The 18,855-nt window shown below is 50.6% G+C and overlaps 6 protein-coding genes across 6 annotated transcripts; 4 read left to right on the forward strand and 2 right to left on the reverse strand.

Moving 5' to 3' along the window:
- Positions 1–44: 44 nt before the first annotated feature.
- N7457_004298 (DHHC family palmitoyltransferase) lies at positions 45–1,683 on the forward strand (the record flags this gene model as incomplete). Its single annotated transcript, XM_057175343.1, has 2 exons — positions 45–243; positions 311–1,683. The coding sequence occupies 2 exons, from the start codon at positions 45–47 to the stop codon at positions 1,681–1,683; spliced, it is 1,572 nt and encodes a 523-aa protein (XP_057032390.1).
- Positions 1,684–2,048: 365 nt separating this feature from the next.
- N7457_004299 (ubiquitin-conjugating enzyme E2) lies at positions 2,049–2,900 on the forward strand (the record flags this gene model as incomplete). The annotated part of the gene is made up of 1 exon (XM_057175344.1): positions 2,049–2,900. The coding sequence occupies one exon, from the start codon at positions 2,049–2,051 to the stop codon at positions 2,898–2,900; it is 852 nt and encodes a 283-aa protein (XP_057032391.1).
- Positions 2,901–3,136: 236 nt separating this feature from the next.
- N7457_004300 (uncharacterized protein) lies at positions 3,137–8,858 on the reverse strand (the record flags this gene model as incomplete). The annotated part of the gene is made up of 3 exons (XM_057175345.1): positions 3,137–7,555; positions 7,608–8,727; positions 8,761–8,858. 3 exons carry the CDS (start codon positions 8,856–8,858, stop codon positions 3,137–3,139), a joined length of 5,637 nt encoding a protein of 1,878 aa, XP_057032392.1.
- A 1,474-nt stretch (positions 8,859–10,332) lies between these two features.
- Positions 10,333–11,768, forward strand: N7457_004301 (uncharacterized protein; the record flags this gene model as incomplete). The annotated part of the gene is made up of 6 exons (XM_057175346.1): positions 10,333–10,507; positions 10,567–10,685; positions 10,742–10,803; positions 10,861–10,886; positions 10,942–11,291; positions 11,349–11,768. The coding sequence occupies 6 exons, from the start codon at positions 10,333–10,335 to the stop codon at positions 11,766–11,768; spliced, it is 1,152 nt and encodes a 383-aa protein (XP_057032393.1).
- Positions 11,769–12,562: 794 nt separating this feature from the next.
- On the forward strand, positions 12,563–14,422 carry N7457_004302 (uncharacterized protein; the record flags this gene model as incomplete). The annotated part of the gene is made up of 1 exon (XM_057175347.1): positions 12,563–14,422. The coding sequence occupies one exon, from the start codon at positions 12,563–12,565 to the stop codon at positions 14,420–14,422; it is 1,860 nt and encodes a 619-aa protein (XP_057032394.1).
- Positions 14,423–15,926: 1,504 nt separating this feature from the next.
- N7457_004303 (uncharacterized protein) lies at positions 15,927–17,873 on the reverse strand (the record flags this gene model as incomplete). The annotated part of the gene is made up of 1 exon (XM_057175348.1): positions 15,927–17,873. The coding sequence occupies one exon, from the start codon at positions 17,871–17,873 to the stop codon at positions 15,927–15,929; it is 1,947 nt and encodes a 648-aa protein (XP_057032395.1).
- Positions 17,874–18,855: the final 982 nt, after the last annotated feature.

The following is an 18,855-nucleotide window of genomic DNA, read 5'->3' on the forward strand; positions in this document are numbered from 1 at the left end:
CTCCATGCACAACGTCTTTTTGCGTGTGCGATAAACCCTCAGCTATGGCCACTTTGGCCTCCTCACCTCCCACCTCGCCCTCGTGGCCCAAACGACGCCCGCGAGCATGGGCCCTCCGATGTGAACGATATTGTTGTGCAGCTGCAACCTGCTTCCCACTTGCCTTCGTCTATGGTATTACTACATGGGCAGTATATGTCGCTGTCAGCATTGGCATCAAGCCTTCGCGAAGTGACTGGATCGGTATGCAGGTTATCTCTCGCAGTCTGACGGCTCATACAATATTCCGAGAGTACTGACATCTCGACAGGCATCCCAAGCAGTATCATCGCATTTACCTTTTACGCCATCCTCAACTTCTCATATACCATCGCCGTTTTCACCGATCCGGGGTCACCGCTCTCGACTCACAGCGGCGCCGACCGTCATGAGTACAGCGCCCTCCCACCCTCCGAGCACCCGGAGTTCACCTCATATACCGTTAGCTCGACCGGCGATTCACGGTATTGCAAAAAATGCCAGTGCCCGAAGCCGGATCGCGCGCACCACTGCTCGACGTGCAAACGATGCGTCCTCAAGATGGACCATCACTGTCCCTGGCTCGCAACTTGTGTTGGACTGCATAATTATAAGGCATTTTTGTTGTTTTTGATCTATACCTCAATATTTTGCTGGGTTGTTTTTGGAATCGCGGCCATCTGGGTCTGGACCGAGATCCTGAACGACACTCAGTACATGGATACTATCCTCCCAGTCAACGTGGTTCTGCTAGCTATCCTGGGTGGTATCATCGGACTGGTACTGAGCGGGTTCACAGCCTGGCATATCAGCCTCGCTGTGCGAGGTACCACCACCATCGAATGTCTGGAAAGAACCCGGTACGTGTCTCCTCTGCGCAAAGCGCTCGACCGACGACGGAACGAGCAAGCGCCCAACGACAACTATTGGGGCGAGCCGGGCGATGGTACTATGTCCAACCGACTGCAAGACTACGGAAATCAGATCCTCGATGCCCACGCCAATACTATCCCTGGAGTCACCCGGGCCGAGGAAGGCGAAGAGCACATCTATGCCATGCCTCGTCCATCAGGGCCCCCCGACGGCTTCGGCAACGGCCTAACACCAGCGCAACAAGCGCTGACCCGGTCATACGCCGAAATGGAGCGACAGCGCGAGTACGAACGGTACCAGGAGTACCAAAACGACGAAGATAACGAGAAGATGCCCAGCGCATTTGATCTCGGCTGGCGGCGCAACTTGCTTCACCTCTTCGGTGAGCGGCCCCTTCTCTGGGCTGTGCCCATTTGCAACACTACCGGCGATGGCTGGCACTGGGAGCCGAGTCGGGAATTCCTCGAAGCGCGCGATCGCATGCGACAGCGCCGAGAACAGGAATCCAGCGAACAACAACAATACTACCGCGAGCTGTACCAGCGTAATCTGGACAATAGCAATAGTTGGAGGGAAAGTGCGCAACCGCTGCGCATGCCTAACCGTGGTAGCACGCCTGACAGGCCCCCGACGTCTGTGTCAATGCAGACGCTTGCACCCCGGTCTCCGCGGCCAAGGCCTGGGGACAGTGATTATGGAGATGATATTGAAGGAAATGGGTTGTTGGACCCGGGCGCCGGACGCCAGCAAGCCTCGCCACGGGATACTGATGAATGGCGAGACTGGGAGTAGGAAAAAAACCCCCTTGAGCATTGATAGGAAGCATTTTGAAGGCGTTGTACGTGTACAATTGTGTTTGCTTTTTATTTCATGTCTGAAGTCTATGCGTAACTCTTAATTCGAATAATACATGGAAAGACCTTACGACCATATCTTTTTGAAACACTCTTTGTCCTCGTACTCGCAGAGAGTAGCGCCTCGCCAATCACACCGCTGACGTCGAGTCCGAGGTCCCCGGGACAACTGTCCAGATCGTCATCTCTTATCGACTCCCCACTTCTTTGTGACAACATACCTTCCGCTCAATGCCTACACTCTGCACATCTCCCATTCCTAAACCATACACCTAAAAAAAAGACCCAGAATCCAAGAGAACCATGTCCTCCCCCTCCGCCCGCCGCCTCCTCAAAGAAAGCAGCGACCTCCACAAAAACCCCAGTCCATACTTCACCGCAGGCCCAACCAGCGACTCCAACCTCCACGATTGGCACTTCACCCTCGCCGGGCCCCCCTCCACACCCTACGCCCAAGGCCTCTACCACGGCCGCATCACCTTCCCAGCAACATACCCGCTCCGCCCGCCCTCCTTCCGCTTCCTCACGCCCTCCGGCCGCTTCGAAGTCAACCGCGAGATCTGCCTCAGCATCTCCGGCCACCACGAGGAAACATGGCAGCCGGCGTGGGGAGTGCGCACGGCGCTGCTGGGTATCCGGTCGGAGATCTTTGGGTCGGAGAGCAAGGGACAGGTTGGGGGGATGGAGGGGAGTGATGAGGTGCGGAGGGAGTATGCGCGGTTATCGCTTGGGTGGCGGTGTCGGGAGTGTGGGGTTGGGAATCTGGAGATTATGAAGGAGGTTTGGGGGGTTTGTCGGGAGAGGGGGGTGGAGGTTGATGTTGAGGTTGGTGAGATGGCTAGTGAGGGTCTTCGGGAAGAGAGGGAAGAGGGTGTAGAGAATGATTCGTCTGTGTCTGATACTCTTCCTGCGGTTGATGCTGCTCCGGAACAGATACCAGAGTTGCAGCAGACGGCATTGCAGCAGATATCGACACAACCGCCTTCATCGGGGCAGGTACCGACTACTGCTGCCATCCCCGTGCAGACAAGTGCGCAGTTGGCTACGACGGAGACTCCGTGTGAAAGTGTCTGGCTGGACCGGGCAATCGTCGCTGTGATCATTGCTCTTGTGGTATTGGTTTTGCGTCGTGTGGCCAATGTTGGTGATCTTTAACGGACATAAGGCTTTATTGAAACATTTGCGGTTTATCTGGCGATTATGCGAGCGTTTGGGGTTTTTTCACATTACAGGAGTCAATATTTGATCATGATACCTCTAGATAGTTCTTGGAAATCAAGCACACAACTCATTGAAATATAGTCCTTGGTTCTTCTTTGATTTTTGTTGATATTCCCTTGCTCTCAAATATGGTCCTACTCTTACATTCAAGATTCTTTCAAGATGAGCACTCAAGATAAAATCATCCACCATGACTCCTGTAATCTCCAGCAGGCTGTCTCTCCCTTACCATCTGCCTTGACAACGCCAGCTTGCTCCAGCCATTCCAGCATCAGCACAGTTTCCCATACACCCATGGTAGGCTTGATCATGCTGGAAACGCTAGAAGCCTTGATTCCGGGCCGCGTGACCAAGCATCCGATGACAGGACCAACCACTAGCTCCCACAAACGACGAACGAATTGGCCATTGATATCGTACCACATAGGGGTCCTGATTGGCACTCCTGTCTGCGATGGTGAAGGTGATGGTGCCGGTGGGATTGCCACCGCTGCCGCTCTATCGGTGACAGGGTTACCATGGCGGTATTTCTTGGTGGGGATAACTTCGATGGCGAAACGGAAGCGTCTCTTGTCCATCTGTCGAGTCTCATAACCACCGTCGGTGAGACCAAATTTGGCTCGGGGAGGATCGCGGGGCCGCAGCTGAATAGCTTTTGATGCATACAGATTCATCAATGCGAGAATATCGCCATCTTCTGCGGCGTATGCAATGTCATAGACTCCGTTAGCCCGGAGCTTGGGATCCAGTATCGTTGATTTGAAATGAGCTGCACGACGGAGTTGGGTGCTTTCGACAGCACGTTTGCGGCTCAAGGTTTGGAGGAAATTCTCGGAGATATCATAGTTGCGACCTGGGGTAATGCGACCACGGCTTGTTGAACTGATGACACGTTCATCGATCAGGGCCTGCGTCGCTCTGGTGATGAGTTGATCGCCGAAGAGACTCAGGATATCGCTTGCCTCGTTGGGTCGATAGGTCTCTTGTGCGGTGATGATATTTGCCCGGACCCATGTCTTCGCCGCCTCAAGCTGTGCCATATAAACCTTTCGTGGGGCCACTCTGGGGTGGGCTTCGTCAACCAAGGTTACAGCACAGGGATTTCGCGCCATCAAGTGACGTTTATGATTGAGAGTGACACCGTGCACAGACTGGTACAACTCATCGCCTGCCGTGATAGGATCTTCGCGTAGTTCAAATAGATTGTCGAATTGCTCCCTTGTTGCTGGAAGATCAGGGACACGTTCAGACGAAGATATATCCAGCTTGGTGCATGCCCACTCGATCAAAGCAGGCCAGTCATAGCCAGCCAAATCAGAATAATCAATGCGCGGCACTTCATCCCTTTTGTACCCCTCAAGGAAGCACTCTTGGAAATCTCGGTGCATTTTGGTAATCTGCAAACGATTTTTGCTGAGGATTTGACGCGCTCGCCCTTCAATGAACGACGGATCTTGATTCGGGAAACCCTTGGTCACCAAAGTCCAGTCAATGATTCGGGACTCTGCTCCGCCTGCAAGTACACGAACAACAACCAGAGCTATCATAAGCTTTTTCTTGAGTTCCTCAGAAATAGGACGCACGACGCGGTATCGACGAATTCGTTTGGGTTTCTGCGCTTCTTTGTCGGATGGTGCTGTATCATCAAGCTTGGCCAAACGGCGATCCTTGGGAGCAGCACGCGACGCACGTTTTCTTCTTGTTTTCGGTGTTTTCGGGATAGTTGTGTCTGGGATCTCAGGCACAGACTTTCGTAGCCGAAGGGCTTCGCTACGCCGTGTTGGCATAGGAGGTCCGAGTGAAGCCCGTTCTAGTGGGCCCGTAGACACTTCGAAGCGAATCTCGCCCTGTACTGGCGCAGTCTCGAACTCGTGGCGAATAGTCTGCTCAATAAACTGCTGGCCCTTGAGGTTTACAGCAAAGAGATCATGGTGGTCAAGCTCCCAATCGAGAATCTTCTTGGTTCTTAAATCAAACTGTTTCATGCGTGACAGTCGCAGTAGATCTTTATCATCATGAGCCAATCTAGATAGCTCATTGACAGAACTCTCAATCTCACGGATGTCCATGACGGGCTGCTTTGCCGCCCCGTGCTTGGGCTTTGGGGGTTTGAACCAACACGACCCTGTGGTAAAGGTCCCTGTAGTTGAATGAAATTGTTGCGCCGGGTTCATTAACATAGCGTACGCTCCGATGGCAGAAATTGGCTTCATCATCGCCCGTTTGGCATGCACCGCACGTTTTCGGTACTTGACCGGACCACCCATGTTTGTGGAGAAAAGCGGGCGGATAATCGATGTATGCGGATGGGCATCAATGTCTAGCTCAGGAGGGCGCGCAAGTGTCATGAGTCGCTGAACCCCAGGCACGTCAGGCAGGTTATCTGTAGCTACCTTCGCGGCCTTGGCTTGGGCTGCTAGGCGTCTTACGATATTCGTATGGGCCAATCTCCCTTGCCTTGTCTCATAATTCACAACGAAAGCAGGCTTCTGTTGTAAATGGACATGGGTTTCTTGTTCGACGGGTAACGCAAATCGTGTTCGGATGCTGTGTGGTCGACCACCACTTCTTGTCAAGTTCGGATTCAGCTCGACGTTGTCTGCGAAGTAGGGCTGATTATCATGGATATCGATGGCCAATACTTTGGTCTGCATCTCTTTCACCAAAGGACTATCTGCTGGAATATCAGGCTTCAACAACAACTTCTTCGTCACCATCACATTTTTCTTGTCTTTGCCACTGAAAGTCAGCTGCCGTAGCAGGCCGGCATCGACCAATTGCCTGCATGCATTGTTGACCGTTCGCAAGTCGGGCTTTTCTTTAGGATGGGCTTTCATCCATGCAGTGACAAACGGATACCAGATTGCAGTGCCTGCAGGATATACACCACCCGCCTTTTCTATGATTTCCATAAGGTATTTCTTCCGAAGCACGCTGATAGATCCGCCTCTTTCAATCAAAGGTCTGATGGATTCAAATCCTTCCTCATTTGAACCTAGCGCACTCCGGATACCTCGAGCTCTGCGCCGCGGTTTTGCAGGCTTCACGTCGGAGGTTGATTGTGTTTGCTGAAGGACGACTAGGCTGGAACGTGGCGTAGGAACATCAGATGGACGTGGTGCCGGAGACTGTTGAGTAGTACAATCAGAAGAAGCTACACGGCGTCGTTTAGATGGAGTTTCGTTTTCCTCATCCTCGAGTTGATGGATGCTGGCACTCTTATCGCGATGGCGTGGTGTAATCGGTTCTATGAAGCCCTCCTGCGGACCCCGGGTAGCATCCTCGATGGTGATTTCGTCGGCTACATCCAAAGGGCCTTCCTCGTTCGCATCTTGATCTTTGTTGAGACGAGATCTTTTGTTGGGCCCCTCGTTTCTGAAGTCAGTGGTGTTGGAAGTTAACGATGGTGTTGGTGAACCCAGAGTTATCTGATCAGGCAGAGTCCTTTTGAATCGCCTTGAAGGTGTCGGGGTAGGTGTGATAAAGCGTCCCTCAGTTTTGATGATTGAGGGTGTAGGTTCAGGGACAACGCTCTCGGAGTCCCTAATGGTGGTACCGGCATTCCGTGTCGCATCATCGTCACTTGAATCATCCTTGTCCTTGACAAACCAGGGCAATGATGCTAGTTTGGGCAATTTAAACACGGCAATTCGGCTCTGTCTCGGACGACCTCGAGACTTGCCGACTGGCCTTCTTCGGCCGCGAGGAGTCACGTACAACCCAGGAACAGGCTTGTCCATGATAAGCGCATTGTATTCGGTCCAATTCTCGTCCATGCCAAGCGCTTCAAACTTTTCTTTTTTGGATAATCCAATGAGTTTATGTTTGGTTCTGGCTCTTTTAGTCGGTGGGGTCTCCACAACATCTTCCCAGCCATAAGCTTGGGGCACATCCGGCTCGGATTCGGGTTCGGATGGTGCAACCTGAGCTTCGGTGGCTTCGCTTTCTCTCGCCCGCTTTTCCAACATCGCGCGGCTTGGTCTACCTTTCGGAAGCCCGGTGCGTCCCGGATTCCGGGCGCGGCCTTCGAATAGCTGTTTAGAGCCGGGTGGTAGCTTGTCGGTGCGTGTACGGACAACTGCGATGGTGTTAGAATTGTAGCTAAAAATGTTGTGAAACTCAAGATTATGGAGAGTAACCATACCAAGTTTACCATCTGCAAGTTTGACAACGAATGGGTCAGCTGAAGAGAGAAGATAGTCGCTTGGTTTGGCAGCATTGATCCCGTCGAGGAGGGTGGAATTCGCATTCTTCAGCATACCCCTAGGGAAGTCCTTCTTAGGGAACCCGAGTTCATCAAGTTGAGGAAGCACGCCAAAAGGCGGTGCGTCGAGTTTCAGCGCTTTGGCTTTCTTGGCTGGGAACTCAACGGCCTCCCATACTGCCCGACCGGCTTCAACGACCTTTGCAAAGTTATTGACCGAATAGTGGACATAATACATTACGGTCTTTTTCATTGCCATATCTCGGACAATAGCGAGATGACGGAGATGAAGCGGCTGAGCGACTTGCCATAGGTCCACCAAGCGATGCACCATACCCTCGGCAGGTCTTTTATAAAAGGACCCAAAGCATGTCCAATTAAGCGTCTAAGATAATTTATCAGCGGAATGAATTCTTACTTGTCGGATTTTTCCTTACCTGGTTCGTGATGCCTGTTGTGCCCGACTTTTCAACGATGTCAAATATCTGGTTGTAAAGGATCCGATCCGGCGTCCAAGATGGTACGATGCGCCCGGCGTGTTCAACGTGTTCTTTGATCAGGTTCAGGCCATCTTCCTCTGGGCTAAGTGACCTTTTGCTTGGGCCTTCCAGGTCCACGTCGCGGTTTAGGGGAAAGCGGGCTCCCACCCCATGCTTAGTCAAAACATCGAAATTGAATTCATGGAAAAGGTCCAGATCTTGCTGTGTGGGATCTCGTAGTAGCTTCACACAAGGGTGCATCCTTTCGTATTGCGACTCGGCTCTCACGCGCTGTACCACACCTATCCGCTCCCACTTGCGGAGAGCACGGGACAAGACTTTCCATCGCCAAGGATCATCAAAACCTAGCAGCGTTTTCAGATCACTCCGAGCGATGAGCGGGTGCTCCCGAAGAATATCAAACAAATTGGTATTGAAGGTATCGAAATCAATCATGGTCTTTGATTCCGATTCATCTTTTGATTGGGCAACTGCCTGGCTGGCAGTGGGGCGGAAATAACGCTGCAGTGTACAGAGACTGGTTCGAGCTTTTTTTGTTTGGACAGGTCGCTTGTCAATGTAACCCTTCTGATGTAAAGCAGCGGTACGCTTTGGGACAGACCGTTTATCCTGGCCACTAAGCTTCACCAGCTCGGGCTGCACGATACCCTCTGATTTGCGCGACGCAATCACTGACAGCAGAACAAATTCAAGAGGCAGAACCTTCGTTTCATCTGGCGGATGGCCAGTGATGGCAAGCCAGATTCTTTCCTCTGACACGAAGATGCGAATTGGCGATGGATCAGGGTTCTGCTGTACGGTTTCGTCTGACTCGGGGACACTGGTGGCTTTGCTGCTCTTGGTCGCTTGTGAGTCAATCTGCTCAGCTTCATCCAAGGTGAGGTGGTTCCATTCATTGTTTTGGCCCACAGACACCTCCGGGTTGGTCGTGAGCCAAGACCAGACCTTGGCCTGGAAGAGACGGTCGATGTTCTGATTTTGCCGGGCACCTTCCTGAGTTTGAAGATGGAAATCGTCAATGGCTTTTAGCACATCGGATAATGTTGCGCCTTGAGATCTGTTAGCATTTCATGCAACTTATGCAGCAGACCGAATCCTCCAATCAGGGCTAAAATATATAGATCGGCATGCCGTGCCACCAGCATATAGACCCGGATCAAACCCAGAAGAAACCCCGGGTAGCGTCATTATCAAGTAAGGGATAACTCGTAACGAGCAATGCATTATACCAAGCTTTTCAGATGATGTGAGAGACATGCGAAATCCACCGCGAACATGACATGCGTCTCCCGGGTGAGGAAAAGTGGGTCTTGAGAGAAAAAAAGACTATACACACCTTGACTGCCGCAGAGAGCGACTTCGTTCAACACGAAGTCGATAAGATGCTGTAAGCTAGGCATAGCTACATAGCTTTTTTATGAATACGATAGAATGAATAAAATGAGAAAAGAATGGTGATGGGCGATGCAGGAAATAAAAAGAGAAATGGGAAAATTTGAAGGGGGGGACTCGAACGCCGAACATGGAATTTGCAAAATGCGATTGTCACGTCACATGACTTTTCTTCTACCTAAGACCCATGGATGCCTTGTTTGCAAGGCAGCACAATGAGCAAACACCCCGGACACATTGTTGACTCCGTCAGCACTTGTTTGTCTGTAAGGCTGAACAAGCAACAACAAAGGGATTTCTTCCACCCTCTTTTTGTTGTCATGCCGTATACATGAAAGTCAAGTACCTACAACATACAGTGTAGAGCGTTTCGGATCCTGACGGAAACAGATAGAGCAAATTGGTTTTTCGTTCTTTTTGTGCCGCCCTACATCAAGAGGAATTCAATCTCAATGTATTGCCTAAATTTTGAGTACGAAGCCTTGCAAGGTCTTAGCTTTGGTATGGTGTACATCGTATCTACCAAGTATGTGTACAAAGTTGTGTACGATCTGCTCTGGGGGCTTATGAACAAGCATAAACACACTCCCCGTGCGGTCGGGATCGGCGTCCGGGTGGACCGATAGCACTCGGGTTCCAAGTCTGGACCGATTTCCTGTTTCTGCAGAGGGTTATGCATCTTTGTTCCTGTCATACGGGGATAAACGCTGAATGTCGACATAGTTACTACATACTGACATCGGTTGACCCCGGAGGTTCCCTTCTTTGACGAACTGACCCGATGCCGCGTGAATACTTCAAGTTGGGGTTACTGGGCGCATGACTCTCTTGTACAGTATAGAAGGGGCTAGCAAGTGAGAGGCGGGATTGTAGGAGGCAAAAAACATCCAGGGGATATTTTAGGCGAGAAACATACCGTATGAGGCAGTTCGAAAGCGCCTCGGTGGTTTGATCGAAGGGCTGTGTTCTACGTATTTCCAATGACATCATGGAACTTACGTCAGGTACATCGCAACACCGCCAAGTTTGTATGGCCACCGAAGTACCTATCAGTGGCCGTTGTTTCCGGTCAAATTTTCTAGACTTATTCTCAGTCTCGCCCTTTTGATTCTTGGTTTATTCTACTTTGGTGATCCATTCAGCTTTCTCAGGCTCATATTTGAACCGCGCCATGTCCTAATAAACTCCCTCATCCCCTCCCATCGATCAATCCTACGTGTTTTCCGATCCTATCCCTCACCAACGGTGATCCGCCACTGTCGCCACACCGATGGAAGCAGGAACCGTCCCAACGCCGTCCGAGCCTCCTCCGCTCCCATATTCGCTGCATACGAGGAAGAAGTCCATTGCGTTCTTTTGGACGATATTCGTGATTGATACTCTAGCTCAGCCATTGATTCTCTACTGGTGTCTCTGGTATCTCACGGATCTATCACCCAATGTGGGTATGTTTTGGGCAGCGGAACGTACATCCGTTCAGGTTGCTAATATGCGTCTTGTACAGTCTTCTCAATCGTCACCGCGTCCCTTGGAGGTGTCTCGGTCTTTGAATACTTCTATCGCCTCTATAATTTATTTCGCAAAAACTCTCGCGCCCGGCCGCTAAACTCTCGGGTATCATGGGTAAGTTGTTACGATATGTCGATCGATTACGGGCATTCACTGACAGCTATCGATAGCTCGATTTCTTTCAAATCAACTTCACCATCTTGTGGCTGATCTTGGCTGTCGAACTAGTTGTGTAAGTCTTGGCATATACTAGGAAAGCCGCATAAGCAATAAGCTAACATTATTGCAGTGGGTCGGTCCCTGAACAACCATACGGTTAGATCAATCCCAGTTGTTCCCATGCGCAATTGCATGTACTGATTTGAAATAGTGCGCCTTATCGCCATGGTCCTACCAACCGTCATGTTTTACTTCGGCATCGTCTACCTTTCCCTCGACATCTTCCGTATGATGGGCTTCAAGGCCCCATTCCGAATCTCTTCCACACCTAAAGGCTCTGTAATGCCGACTGCATTATATGCGCTTATCGAAGATGTGGTAGCCGTGGATGGTGGTGGTGGACAAATCTATCGATATGCCCTCCGGACTCGATACCTGTCGAGCCCTTATTTCCGCCGTATGCTCTTCGAGATGAACTGTTTTTGGAGTGGAGGGTCTATCATATGCGCTGCCGCCATCACCGCCATCATATTCACGGTCCAAGAAAATGTTGCATTCACGGTAAGCAGGGTCCAAACTAAACTTGGAATCCAACTGAAAGACTAACCTCGTATACAGCTGGGCTGGTCTCTTCCATTTGGCTGGGCTATTATTTGGACCTTGATCACAATCCCCTGGGTTCAGAGTGACCTGCGGCGTGAGAAGAAGGCTTGGGCAGAGAACCGTGGGCAGGGTGGCATTCCTTGGGTTGACGACATTAGTGCGCCAACTGCACGTACCCGATTCGCATCCGTTCAGGCGAATGTGTGGCCCTGGACTCGTGATAAGCAGCAAAGCGCCCCTTCGACGTCATCTGAGGGTGCCGAGAAATTACCAGACCAAGGCCCTGCCGGAGTCTCTAATCCAGCCCACGATGGGGGCCATAACGATGCATCCCCCACTGTCCCTAGTGGAGCTTCTCACCATACCGATACAACTTATGACGGGGCAACTCATGACACCAATGCCGAACCATTTGCGGAGAAATCACCCGTGTAATATGTATGACTGATGAATATTCTTCTATTTGAGATGGGTTGTTTTCCTTTTTTGAGTCTTCCCTTCCGCTGTACATGAAAATGCATTGGGTTTGGAGAGAGTCATTCTAGATTTTGGCATTCTTTTTTTTTTATTTTTTTTCATATATTCTGCTGAGCAAGCCAGTGTCGTTGTACATAGATACCCTCTGTTTATTCTCTAAAGCATCGAAAAATTGAGTACTTTGCAATTGATCTGCCCGTACCAGTTGTGCTTGGGCATGAGTTCCTAGACCTTAGATCTTTTCCGGCCCCCAGGGAATCAATCTAAATCTACACCCTCTGACGCAGATAATCTCGATCCAAACATGCCTGGATATCTCGAAAACACTGCACTGTCACCTCCACGGCGTACCACATCAGGTTGCATGATGGAGATTCTTGGCGATTAGTATTCAAACACGGGGACGTTGGGGCGAAAACTGCCACCAACTCAGCACTTGACATGCAGCTCACGATAAACACCTGAGACGATCTCACAGAAATATAGTGCTGGGGCCTATATCGCACGCTATATGGTCCTACTGTAACTTCAAAGCGCTACCTCCCCCACCCCAACGTGCGGGGTTGGGATTACTGTAGCAATCGATGGGCTTCAGGAACAGCTAAACCAACGTGACATCGTCAAGAGAAGATCTGCAGAGTGCGAGATTGATCGCGTCTTGGCGCAAACCAAATGAGATGATCACGCAGGTATAAAATGGACAACCGGGGACAAGTAGAATGGGCATAGTACGAGCCATTCTTCTCTCAATCATGGTGGTGTCTATCTCCAGATTTCTTCTTTTGTTAGTTGGTCTTCTATCTGTGACTCGAGCGGCCGAGCCGTTCGGTTACGACGAAGAACACTTCCTCCTCAATGGCGAACAGTTCCGAATCCTCGGAGGCCAAATGGACCCTCAACACATTCCCCACGAACTATGGGAGGATCGTCTGGCTAAAGCGCGTGCTTTAGGCTTGAACACTATCTTCGCTTATGTATTCTGGGACCAGCTCGAGCCGAAGCAAGGCGAGTGGGACAATACCGGCAACAACGATATCGCGAAGTACATCAGAATCGCCGACGAACAAGGATTGAAGGTGGTTCTGCGACCGGGTCCCTATGTCTGCGCCGAGCATGAATGGGGCGGTTTCCCGGCATGGCTCAGTGAGGTTCCGGATATGGTTGTCCGCTCGAATAACCAGCCTTTCCTCGATGCGTCGAAGTCCTTCCTCAATCGCCTCGCTAAGGACTTGGACTCGCTCCAGGTCACGAAGGGAGGACCTATCTTGATGGTTCAGATTGAGAACGAGTATGGATCCTACGGAAATGACCATGAGTACACTGGTGCCTTAAAGAAGATCTTCGAGGAGGCTTTTGAGGTCCCCTTCTACACCAACGATGGGGGCCAGCAGAGCATGCTTGAAGGCGGCCAGATCCCTGGTGTTTTGGCTGAGTCGGACGGCGATCCATACAGTGGATTCGAGGGTCGTGACAAGTACGTCACCGACAAGACTAGCCTCGGACCCCAGCTCAACGGTGAATACTATGTCACATGGCTCGACCAGTGGTCCAGCAGTTTCACTTTCAATACTGCCTCCGGAGATGCGGAGAAGATCAAGACCATCCAGAAGGATATCGAGTGGATGCTGTCCCAGAATGGATCATTCAGTCTGTTCATGTTCCACGGCGGTACCAACTGGGGCTTCCAGAATGGAGCCGATTGGGCAGATGCCCTGCAGCCCATCACTACAAGCTACGACTACGGCGCGCCCCTTGACGAAAGTGGCCGTATCAACGACATCTATCATGCAATTCGTGAGACTATCGGCAACTTCATTGGCGAAGATAAGCTCCCTGAGCTCGTTAAGGAAGAGCCGATGATTGAAATCGCCTCTATTGAACTGAAGCCATCCGTGGCTCTGTTCGATACTCTCCCAGAGGCTGTCGAGAAGAAGTCCCCCGTCAACATGGAAGCCGTCGGCCAGGCCCTCGGAATGATTCTGTACCGCCACACCGTTACCTCCCCCGTCAAGGGTGCAATCAAGGCAGGTGACACCCCCAGAGATCGCTTGCTCATCTATGTCAACAACCGTCGCGTTGGCGTGATTGATGGCACCTACGCCACACCAAACACCGTCAACCTGGACCTAAAGAAAGACGATGTTCTAGACATCCTGGTCGAGAACCTGGGACGTGTCAACTATGGCGGCGAGATCGTCGACCAGCGCAAGGGAATTGTCGGCGACGTCAAGGTTGGCGACAGTGTTCTTTCCGACTGGCAGATCTACCCCTTGCCCCTGACCTCAACTCCCAAGTCTGATTCCGAGGCTCCCAAGGCTTCGTCCGAATCAAGCCCCATCTTCTTCTCTGGATCGTTTGATCTGGATACCGTTGGTGACACTTTCCTCGACCTTCCCGGATGGACTAAGGGTGTTGTCTGGGTCAACGGTGTCAACTTGGGTCGCTTCTGGATTATCGGTCCTCAGCAATCCCTCTATCTTCCTGGCTGTTATCTTCGCGAGAGTGGTAACGAGATCACCGTTCTTTCTTTGGAGCCTACTGGTGATGAGGAACCTGCTCGCGGAATCACCACACGCAAGTGGGGCAACAACCCTGATCCCGATGCTCCATGAAGCGCCATAGCAAGAAGATAGTAGATGCGTTCGGACAGAAATATGGTATAGGAATGCTCGGGAATAATGGAATTTTATATTGAACGTTATACGAAGCTTTAGTACAAGTGTTTCCAGGCCATTTCGACATATGGATGGGCGTAGGAGTCTATTAACACGTAAATCACGCTACCATGGGAGTTCAAGGGCAGAGCAGACGAGCAAGTTACCAATGGGTTCAAGATACCTAAGCTAATAGTTCCTTTGACACGTTGGCATCTACGCGTGCTAAGACCGAACTCAGGTGGCTGAAGACCTGACCACCAAAGAGGTTTGTTGATCGCGAGGACATGGATGTCGATCTGCCAAAAGCTGCCGTTACATCCTTCGCGCCGAATTAATATAAGATTTCTCGCTGCAACTCTTTGATCCAACACCTGTCGATCAGTGGAGACCGAATCATGCACTTTGGTTTGTATGGGAGGGGATTCACCGATTCTATCGTTGTTTCGACCAGCAGAGAGTACTCAACTCCGCACAGAACACAGACCAACTTTATATGGATTGATGATGGCTGGCTGTGTTTAAGATAATAATGATGAGATAGGTATAGTTAGTTAAAGGACTAGAACTAGCGAGTTACGGGCCATTACAGTGGCACAGATCTATTGTCATATCCAGGACAGGAAGATAGAGTAACTAAGTAGTTGGGCTGGCAGGGGAATAATGCAAGCACCAAATACAGCCTAAAAGAGTACCTATGTATGTTATCATGATGTTAGAAACGATTTCGGGTACAAAGCGCTGTACCTCAATCAGGAAGTGATATGATGATCCTTTATGCTTGGGGAGTTCCGCTCATATAGATCAATGTACGGAGTAGATATCAAAATGATGCAGTGATGAGGATTGTGTTCATTAGATGAATGGATATTTCTGAGAAGCAAAGCCATGGAACAGCACCTGGGCAGTCCTAATGAGGCCACTGCGCCACTTCGAAGTTTGCCCGTACTGTTAGTAGTAGTACTGCAATTTTATACACGTTGCATCGATGTTCATTTTTGAAGCTTCTTCATTTTGTTTCTATTTTAATAAAGCCTACATCTAGGTATGATAGAATATTCTGTATCGCGTCGTCTAGTGAGTATTAACCCCCCTTTCCGTATACAAGCCCTGACTGATCAAGGTACACTACTGCAAAGCTGCGAAGTGAGACCACATGAAAGGAGGGCAAGGAAAAGATATAAGCTCTTCCAATATCAGTCGTAACAACCCAACTACTGTCTTGTTGGTATATTGTTGCCCCTTGCAATAGCACAATGGGTTCAAGGGGCTTTTGCCCCTCATAGTCAACGAACCAAGGAAAGCCGTAATAAGATGTGATATGTAATAAGCTCGCCCAGCCTTGCCTTCGCGATTTGATGAGCATATGAATTTTTGCTTCCCAGTGTAAAGGAGAGTATGGCAAACTTTTTGACGCCCTGACTCTGTTGCAAGATGCCTGTCGCAGGATCTCAGAGCAGCACTATCCGTAAAATACAGTCTCCCAGAGCCGCACTGTGTCGTCCGCGGAAGCAGACGCTAGTATCTGGCCGTCGGGCGAGAAGGCCACGGAGTAAACCAGATCTGAATGGCCCTTAAGGGTGTGTCGCAGAGCGCCTGTCGCAGCGTTCCAGAGTCGCACTGTGCGATCCCAGGAGCTAGACGCTAGCAACCCGCCGTCAGGCGAAAAGGCCACCGAGTAAACTGAACTTGAGTGGCCCTGGAGAGTGTGTCGCTGAGACCCTGTCGCAGCGTCCCAGAGCCGTGCTGTGTTATCCACGGACCCAGATGCTAGCATCCCACCGTCGGGCGAGAAGGCCACCGAGTAAACCGGATTCGAATGGCCCTTGATAGTGTGTCGCTGAGCGCCTGTCTCAGCGTTCCAGAGTCGCACTGTGCCATCCCAGGATGCAGACGCTAGCACTTGGCTGTCGGACGAGAAGGCTACCGACCAAATCGATTTGGAATGGCCCTTAAGAGCGTGTCGCCGAGCACCGGTCGTAGCGTCCCAGAGCCGCACTGTGGTATCTAGGGATCCAGACGCTAGCATCCCACCGTCGGGCGAGAAGGCCACCGAGTAAACCGAATCTGAGTGGCCCTTAAGAGTACATAGCCGAGCGCCTGTCATAGCATCCCAGAGTCGCACTGTGCCATCCCAGGATGCAGACGCTAGTGTTCGGCTGTCGGGCGAGAAGGCCACCGAGGAAACCGAGTCCGAGTGGCCCATAAGAGTATATCGCCGAGTGCCCGTCGTGGCGTCCCAGAGCCGCACTGTGCTATCCTTGGAAGCAGACGCTAGCACGCGGCCGTTAGGGGAGAATGCTATTGAGAGGACCGGGCCTGAATGGCCCTCGAGAACCCGTGATCCGGCGCTCCGTCTTCCTCTCGGTCGTGGTAGATTCGGATTAATACGTTCTGTGGTCTCAGTGATACGGTTGATGCGCGGTGGGGCTTTTAAAATCCTCTCTTCGCTGTCCACCTGTTGAGGGATGATTCGACATAGAAGATCCTTGGCATACGCCGCTGCGACCATAGCTGCATACCCTTGCCATTCTTTGTTCTTGTGGGAGTCGGAGTAATCGCAAATGCCACGGATAATAAGGCATGGGAAATGATTCATCAGTCCAGCCGCTTCCATTTCAAAGCATAAAACATCATTTTCCGTAGCAAGTTTATCGCGGATCACAGCATCTTTCATAAGCTGATTGGCTGATGCGATTAAACCATAGTGTATCGCCGGGTTGTCTTCATCTTTAGGGCGTGGATTTCGTAAGACCAAGCTATTACAATCATCACTGCAATCTAGCGCGCATATTGATACACTTTCTGGCGGATGAACAATATGACTTCGGTATAGCCGGTCGCTCTCTTGATCCGGCCTCATATATTTTCTCCGTAGTCTTGGCTTTTTCTCAAGGACCGCATTGACTGCATTCTCAAGCCGATGACCCTCACTTTCATATTGGGCCCGCAGTCCGTTCACTGCCGCACGGAGGACGGCTGGAGGCTGATCAAGGAAGCCCGTTGGCTGGAAACATCGGCCTTGGATTGTTTTACCGAAGTCATATTGAATCACACCACCTCGACCGTTGGAAGGAATGCTAACAACAAGGTCACCAAGACGAATATCATGGTTTAGACTTGGGGCTCCGCCGCCAATGCCGACCATCAGACCGACTCGAACGTTCGGGAAGCTGTGCAACATGTCCTCGGCGACTCGCCCTGCCGAGGCAGTGCCGTATGAACCCAAAGGAAGAACCGAAAGGACCACGTTATGTCTTCCTATTCTTCCTAAGGTATAGTCATTCTTGTTGTGCGGCGGCAGATACTCCGGCCCTTCATGCTCTTCATCCAGGAAGGCTTGGGCGGCAACATATTCAGGGGTGATGGCACAAATCCAGCCAACAGTATAGTTTCTTGGATCGGACATTTGAAGATCAGGATATGTATCCAAAGGCGAAGTCGGTAGGGATAAGACTGTGAAGGGCTTAGTCTCTTTGGATAGAATGCGGGGAAGGGTAAGCGCAGTCTGAGTCCTGACACTGCACAACACCACATTGTACCAAACGATTACATATGGGCTAGTTGATTATAAGCAGCTATTAACTAGGCCAAGGGCGTATTTCGTGAAATCTTCATCTTAATTTTTTAATTTTTTAATTTTTTAATTTTTTAATAATCTGGAAAGGGGTGGGTGTCAGAAGTCATGCCTCTGCTGCTCGCTATACTACAAATAGCCCTCTCCTCCTAGATAGCCAAGTTTCTTTGCCTTCTCTCCACTAGACGAGATAATACAGAATACTCCAGCAACACTTTTCGCAACTGCAGGCACAACTCTCACAACTATACCGCAGATTTTTCAGCCCCTCGATCCCGGGGTGTTCTATTGAAGCAAGACAGAGTATCCGTTCTAGAACAAGAACTGGCCAAGCTGTATCAAAATGAGGAAAGGCCATCTCTTTGGAGTTGCCATCGAGAGCGTCACGCTGGGCGGTAGGCTGTTTTGGCTGGAGTGGATTAAGGCTTTGATCGAATACGGTATGTCTCGATCCTTCCAAAGGATATCATTAGCACCTGTTTCTGTACCTGTGGTCATAATCGATGGATTCAAGAGGAGACCCAGGACACGTCGGGTTGCAATACTACAGAACTGGATTGAAAGAAATCCTTTTATATGCCGCAATGAAACCAAATTCTTACATGGACATGACTTGGTAGGTAGCTTGATCGTCCCCAGAGGATGCGACTCTAACATCTTTAGAGGAATGGATGGAAGGCAAGCTCGTCAGATTCCTTAGTAGACTCTGCAAGGTTTTAGCATCTGGTCTATCAAGTCAGAGGCTTGCTAATAGAGAAACTAGAAACCATGTCAGAGGTTTTGCCATTATAGCCCCCGTCCTGATATGCCGTGC

This window comes from Penicillium paradoxum, assembly GCF_028828445.1.
Source record: "Penicillium paradoxum strain IBT 22861 chromosome Unknown utg000004l_segment0_segment0, whole genome shotgun sequence".
In the NCBI taxonomy this organism is placed as follows: Eukaryota; Fungi; Ascomycota; class Eurotiomycetes; order Eurotiales; family Aspergillaceae; genus Penicillium; species Penicillium paradoxum.